Source organism: Solea senegalensis, unplaced genomic scaffold (assembly GCF_019176455.1).
Source record: "Solea senegalensis isolate Sse05_10M unplaced genomic scaffold, IFAPA_SoseM_1 scf7180000013503, whole genome shotgun sequence".
NCBI lineage: Eukaryota > Metazoa > Chordata > Actinopteri > Pleuronectiformes > Soleidae > Solea > Solea senegalensis.
Window position 1 is genome coordinate 1 of NW_025320833.1, and position 7,784 is coordinate 7,784.

General features: G+C 43.4%; 1 protein-coding gene across 1 annotated transcript; it reads right to left on the minus strand.

Moving 5' to 3' along the window:
• Positions 1-17: 17 nt before the first annotated feature.
• LOC122760379 (cation-independent mannose-6-phosphate receptor-like) lies at positions 18-5,748 on the minus strand (the record flags this gene model as incomplete). Its single annotated transcript, XM_044015505.1, has 8 exons — positions 18-144; positions 1,041-1,237; positions 1,726-1,859; positions 1,978-2,081; positions 3,424-3,554; positions 3,679-3,888; positions 3,964-4,051; positions 5,570-5,748. Coding segments are annotated over 8 exons (1,170 nt in total), but the record flags the coding sequence as incomplete, so codon positions are not given.
• Between the last annotated feature and the right edge of the window lie 2,036 nt (positions 5,749-7,784).

Below are 7,784 nucleotides of genomic sequence, written 5' to 3' on the forward strand. Positions count from 1 at the left end.
TTTTTTGATGGTCCGACCTGTCGCTGGGTTGGTGACCCTGCAGTCGTCGTGTTGCGTGCTGTTCAGAGGACAAGCAGCAGCTGTTAACCACAGGAAGGTGTAGACGCAGTCCTCCAGAGCGGAGATCAGAGTGGGCCGGGAGTCCTGGAGACAGAGAGACAGACAGGGAGAGACAGAAATAGAGAGAGAGAGAGAGGCCAGAGCGAGACAGAGACAGGATAGGAGAGACAGAATTGGAGAGAGAGAGGAGAGAGAGAGAGAGAGAGAGACAGAATTAGGAGAGACAGAGTTAGGAGAGAAAGAGAGAGACAGAGCGAGACAGAGCACTAGAGAGAGAGAGAGAAAGACAGGAGTTAGAGCCAGAGACAGACAGGAGAGACAGAATTAGAGAGAGAGAGAGACAGAGAGTTAGAGACAGAGACAGACAGACAGGAGAGACAGAATTGAGAGAGAGAGACAGAGTTAGAGAGGTTATTATAGAGAAAGACAGAGTATTAAAGACAGAGACATAGTTGGCAGAGAGAGATGACAGAGTTAGAGAAAGAGCTATATATACAGACAGACAGACAGGGAGAGACAGAATTAGAGAGAGAGAGACAGAGCCTGAGAGAGAGACAGAGTTAGAGAGAGAGTGAGAGAGACAGGGAGAGACATGGAATTAGAGAGAGAGACAGAGTTAGAGAGAGATGCACAGACAGGAGAGACAGAATTAGAGAGACAGAGTTAGAGAGAGACAGGGAGAGACAGAATTAGAGAGAGCGAGAGAGACAGAGTTAGTTAGAGAGAGAGAGAGAGAGAGAGACAGACAGAGAGTTAGAGACAGAGACAGACAGGGAGAGACATAGTTAGAGAGAGAGACATAGTTAGAGAGAGAGAGACATAGTTAGAGAAAGGGAGACAGAGAGAGATGTGAGAGTTAGAGAAAGAGAGACAGAGAGAGAAACAAAGAGACAGAAAGACAAGTGTTTCCTTTCTTCACCCAAGTGTGCTAACATGTGACAAACAGCTGCTGTTGACAGGAAGAAAAACAAATCCCTCACCACTTTGTCTCTGTCACACTTGAAGCGGATGATGCTGCTGCGGGTTCGGCGTCCGTCGGGACACGTCTGTCCGCTGGTGTACTGCAGCTTCAGGACGCTTCCGTCCCACGTGGGACCGGACTCCACCTGTCCCAGGCTCAGGTACTCGTCTCCCACCTTCCCACAGGACGCCGCGTTGGACGGACACTTCCACGAACCTGACGCAAGGGGAACAGAAGAAAACGCAATTTCAGGAATAACACGACTCCATAGAGAAAACCAACAATTTAACATCACAGCACACAGGAGTTGTTGATCCGCTGCTGCCTCCGTCTCTATGTTCAAATGTGCTGATTTTTGGTGTTTGAAATCCATAATTCTAATTTACTGTAGTGGCACAAATTCACCACACGAGGCAGCAGTAGACCAGCAGCTCCCGTCTCCCTACGAGATAAAAATTGATGATTTTCTCTATGGAATTTGGTGCAGGAAAGTGAGCGGTCAACAAACTTCAGTTTCCAGACAGAAAAGTCTGTGTTTATTCTGTTAAATGGATAAAATCAGGGGGGTTTCTGTGTTTCTCTGTGCTCTGTAATGTTTTTAGGGTGGGACAAAAATCAAGGCCTTAGGATGGATTCAAGCACTCAAAGGCAGCAAAAACACACTTTTGACAAATCAGGTTTTACTGAATAAACTCAACACCGACCTTCCTGCTGCACCAGCGACCGGCAGACGTTGATGTAGAAGCGTTTGTCCGTGCTCGCGGTCGGCATCTCCGCCTCCCAGTTGCGGGAGTCCAGAGCCAGAGGCGAGAGGTCGTACGAGAGGCCCTGACCGTCACTGAGGACAAAACACGTAACATTAGTTTTTAACCAGTTATGTGAAGAAGAGACGAGACATGGCGGGATCAGAGGAAGAAAATGGAGATCAGAGGAGGAGAAGGCTGGATTGTGGTTACTTGTAGGAGCAGCTGGTGGTTTTGACCGGGACACAGGCCAGAGCGGTGGGCCAGCTGAACAGGTAGGTGCAGTCTGGAGTCTCTTTGATGAACTCTGGCACTCCCTGAACAAGCAAAGCAACAAAGACACACACAGATTTTAAACATGACTCAAGATACGGTCATGTACAGTATTTCAGGGCAACTATACAGTTGCAGCACAGCTTAATTCTACTCGGTTTGGTATAGTTCCTCTTCAACATGGGCGGAGTCGTCGTAGCACGGCTGCGTGAAACTGCCGTGACGAGGTTTTACCAGCGACACAAACACACAAACTAGTGACTTGTAAAGCAGCTGTTTTCGGTGTAACTGAATCATTAGAATCGTTCAGTACTTCCTGCATGAGCGGGGACACAGTCACTGAACTGAAATACCACTGAAATGGTTGTGACTCACCGGATTTCAGCAGCGCTGTCGCTAAATACACCAGACTCCTCTGATAATATTAATATTGAGACATTTTAGACATTTTCTTTGCTTCTTTGTTGGAGATTAACTTTAATGTTTTCAGGGATTCTTAAGTCTTTTTAAATGATCTACGATCACATGATCAATCAGCTCAGCCCACTTAAAAGTACCAAGTACCGGGTACAATCACTAATGAAAAACTGTGCAACTGCGCAGTGGAAAATCTGTATATACATATATATATATATACATATATGTACATATATACATATATATATACATATATATATACATATATATGTATATATATATATATACATATACATATATATACATATATACACATATATACATACATATACACATATATATATATATACAGTACATATATATATATATATATATATATATATACACACATACATTTATATATTTATATATATATATATTTAATTGAATCTATTGTTTTTGTGTGTGTGAAAGTGTGGGATGACCCTGTGACTGTGAAACACCCACAGCCTCGTCTTCACATTCTCATCATTAACACTAATATTGATATAAATATCGGAATTGAACATGTTACGGTTACTGTAACCACCCGTCTCTCTCTGCTATTTGCTTCCGTTACAATTCCCTACTATTTCTTTTCTTTTTTTTTTTACTGCATTTTACATTTCTGTATAATCTGCATTTCCTCTCACGTGACACAGACTTCCTGTTTCTTCCATTTGTTTTTTCCTCCGGTTTTTATACAAATAAAACTGACTTTTACAAATAAAACTGACAGTTCCGCTTTAATGAGAGACCCCAAATGACGCACACAAGGACAACAAAGGCGTTCTTTTCTATTAGCACGAGGAGGATAAAGCGGTAGTAGATGATGGATGGACAGTTTCGGTTGTCAATGAAAGTGTCCTAGGAAGTACAGCTACATAAACCTTTGTGTGTGTGTGTGTGTGTGTGTGTGTGTGTGTGTGCGTGCGTGTCTCTCAGACTCACAGGTTTCCTGTCTGGGTGGCAGGAGAAGTAAATCTCTGTCGACCTCTGGTAAAGCTTGTGACACACCTCTCCGCTGGTGTAGTTCAGGATGAGCTGGTCTCCCACGTAGCTCAGGATCTGGTTCGCCATTCCTGCAGGAGCGGGAGTTTACACGATATTATGACACGACATTAAGACTGAAGCGGCTGCTACGTCCCCCACGTCATCACAGTTCACTTATTCTAAGTGTGTTGGACGTCGTCCCATCCCTCGTACCTGCAATCTTGTGTTGCTGTCCGTCCACCTGGCAGGACGAGACGGTTTCGATGCCCGTGACGGCGTGTGTGCACACGCCTCTCCGCAGCCCCTCGCAGACGGACAGGTGGTAGATGTACTTGCCGCTCCTCACCGGGTAATCCTGTCCCTTCAGGGAGCTCAGGTTGAACTCGTAGCCGGTCTTCGGGTCACGGACGCGACACTCTGAACCTGAAAACACGAGCTCACCGTCAGCGACAGAAACTTCACGTACATTTTCAAATATCAGTGTCTGTGTGTGTTTACCCTGAGACTTCCTGATGGGACAGGCATCAGACGTCCTCCAGATGAAGACGTACTCGCAGCCGTCTTTGCGATCGAACATGGGGGAGCCCTGGAAAATGCAGACGCGTCATGAGTGAGCCAACACGTCACGCTTCAGATAAGACGTAAACAAGGCTCCCACAGCTTGTTGACATGAAATTCAAGGACTTTTCAAAGACTTTCCAGGTCCAATTCCCTCAAATTCAAGGAATGAATGTGCCAACACTTTTTAACCCTTTAACACCCGAGCCTCAATATGTCAGCTGCTCTTTTTAGCTTATTTTAACCATAAAAAGGTCAGAAAAAAAGTGTTTTTGTCCATTTTTCCAGAGTAACTTTCACTATCTGGCAGTTATTTAGGGTATAAACAATTAAAAATTAAGAAAAACAAAAGGACTTTGCAGAATAAAACATATATAAAGTAACATTTGTTGGAATTATTTTGTCTCAATGTCCAAAAATAAGCCAAAAAAAAAAAAGGAAACTACTGTATGTACAATCATTGCTGATTCACCTTGAAGTTACCGTAAATTTCGGCCTATTGAGCGCACCTGACTATAAGCCACAGGTTTTCATGTTGTAACCAGTAGCGGCGCCAGGATTCAATTTACACAGAAAGACGCTGAAGTTTATTTTCGTTGTTGTTTTAATTAAAACAACGTAATTTAAACACGGGGTGAACATGCCTGCATGTTTAGAAAATAAAACACTGCACCAACACGACAGTAAGACGCCTGGTTAGAAAAGAAAACACTGTAAAACCACCAGAAAAGTCATTGGTCGCTATCTTCATCTTTTTCTTGCGCACTAAAGTCACTGAAGTCTTCAACACATAATCTTTCCCAGCGTCTGTCTCACTTTTGTGTTTACTGCTAGAGAGTGCCCCCCGGTGGCCATTACCTGGTAAAAATCTATAAATTAGCGGCACAGTTGTATAGGCCGCAGGGTTCAAAGCGTAGGAAAAAAGTAGCGGCTTATAGTCCGAAATTTACGGTACTATCATGACCACACGAGGGCGTTGATGTACAACTTCTCAGCTTTCAGAATTACGGTAACGCAAATTGTGCAAAACGTGTCATCTGTGATGCACTCGGTGTTAAAGGGTTAACTTGTATTTTAAAAGTCTGTTTTTAGTCAGAACTAAACCAATAGTTCAGTTTTTGTGCTCTAATGTCATGTAAATGTACTTACTAATCGGGTCAAAGACCAGAAGTCGGGAGTCGCTGTCCGTCTGGAACTCGTTCCCCAGGTTTTCTCCGTCAACATCCGACAAAATAATTGTAAATATCCAAAGTTAGACATTAACAATTATTTTGTCGGATGTTGACAGGGAACGAGTTCCAGACGGACAGTGACTCCAAGCCAGTGACGACCAAAAATTCAGTAGCCAATCAGCAGGCAGCTTCCAAAGACCCGCCCACAAACAATAAACCAATAACAAACCAGCGAGCGCAAAGAAAGTGCACTTTCAAACAATAAAATACAATATTTTTGAATGATTTAAATCGATATTTTATTTGCTTCTTAAAAAAAGTGTTGTAAATATGGACACAAATCTAATTCCATAGATTACTTGGTCACTACTCACTGGATAGTCGTCACACTGCAGGATGATGCGCGTGGAGTAGCGCGCCGAGGGGCTGCACTGGTCCCCGTTCTGGTACGTGATGCTGATGGCGCCGCCCTCCGCGACCTTCGGCGCCGACTGCACGTAACCCAGGTTGTAACTCCTGCCGTCGATGACACCGCAGGATCCCAGGAGACCGACTGAAGAGAAAAGACAGTTTCACTTTAATCCTTTAAGTCTTTTTTATCATCCTGGAGTGGCGTTCATTACTCAAATAGTAGCAAATGTTACACTGATTTACTCTGGTCCCACTGGTGAGTCACTAAAGGTGCAATGTGTCAAACTCAGGTTTGTCCATTATGGGCTACTCTAAAATCACGGTGGTCCAACATGGCCGCCTCCCAAGATATAAATAGATATATGTATACAATTCTGCACAATCAGGTAATTTGTAGACCTTTTTGTGTCTTCAATTTCATTTAAATTGCACACAATAGACCTTTAATAGAGTTGGTATTGCATTGCGTTTAAATAAAGTTGTAGCTTTTATGTTTTAATTTAGTTTCTTTATGATTTTCATAATGAATGTCAGGAAACAGGAAGCATGGATTGTCAGTAAACAAGTCAAATTTTCAAAATAAAATTAAGAGCAGCATAAAAATCAAATATTACTAATTACTAAAATAGATTTTTTTTTGATAAATCAAACGATAGACAAATAAACTTTGTAGGAAACTGTCAGTTTCACTTTAATGCAAAACAGTAAAACAATTTAGCATAAATAATAAACTTTAGGACGAAAATAGACCAAAACTTTACTGGCAGAGAAGAAAAAGTTCAATATTTGGCTGCAAAATACAAAATGACAACACATCTAATCTAATCTTCACAAATTCACTTCTAATAACAATATATAATGAAAATAACTAGTACCGCGCGCGGTTCTGAACGGGTTCGAGCCGACCCGCGCGAGTCACCGTGTGCCACGGCTCCCCGCGCGCCTCGCGCTCTCACCCGTTCATTCACCGCGCGCGGTACTAGTTATTTTCAGTACTAGTTATTTTCAGCGGCGTCCCCGCACATGTCGATCCAAATTTCGGGGGGGATCGGCAACGTATGGCAAAGTTATAGGGCACTTCCTGTTTAAAATGGCCGACTTCCTGTTCGGTCAAATGCGCGGCCGTAAACGTGTTCAGGGAAGTTCCCTTGTCTTACATATCTAGTTTTGTGCAGATCGGACAATCTTAGAGTTTACTTCCTGTTTCGGGCATTCCACTTCCTGTTGGGAGGTCATCTTTTGCAGACATGCTCAGGACAGGTCCCTGGTGTGACATTTAAGGTTTCGTGCAAATTGGACAACGTACGGCAAAGTTAGCGGGCACTTCCTGTTTAAAATGGCCAACTTCCTGTTTGTCTCTGGAAACATGTTCAGGGAAGGTCCCGTAACTCACATATCTAGTTTTGTGTCAATCGGACAATGTAAGACTTTACTTCCTGTTTCAGGTGTTCCACTTCCTGTAGGGAGGTGACCTTTTACAGACATGCTAAGGACAGGTCCCTGGTGTCACATATAAGGTTTTGTGCAGATCGGACAATGTACTGCAAAGTTAGAGGGCACTTCCTGTTTAAAATGGCCGACTTCCTGTTCGGTCAACGGCGTCTCCGTAAACATGTTCAGGGAAGGTCCCGTAACTCACATATAAGGTTTCGTGCAAATCGGACAACGTGCGGCAAAGTTAGAGGGCACTTCCTGTTTAAAATGGCCGACTTCCTGTTCGTCTCCGGAAACATGTTCAGGGAAGGTCCCGTAACTCACATATCTAGTTTCGTGTCAATCGGACAATGTAAGACTTTACTTCCTGTTTCGGGCGTTCCACTTCCTGTAGGGAGGTGACCTTTTACGGACATGTTGAGGAAGGGTCTGGGGTCCCACATACTAAGTTTCAAGTGGATACAACAATCCCTGTTTGAGCAGCATCAAAAACTATAAATGTAATTCTGTCTGCTGTCACCAGGGGGCGCTGTATTTGAAAATTAATATTTTCATATAGACGTGTTCAGGGCCGGACTGTCATCAATCCTTGCAAGTTTGGTTCAGATCGGACCAGGATTGGCAAAGTTGTTACAGTTTGTTTTTTTAGAATTTTCTACCACCACCAGGAGGCGCTGTTTTCAAAATGTACCGTTTCAGCAACACAGTCGTCTTCAAGAACTAACCATCATCAACTATAGCAAG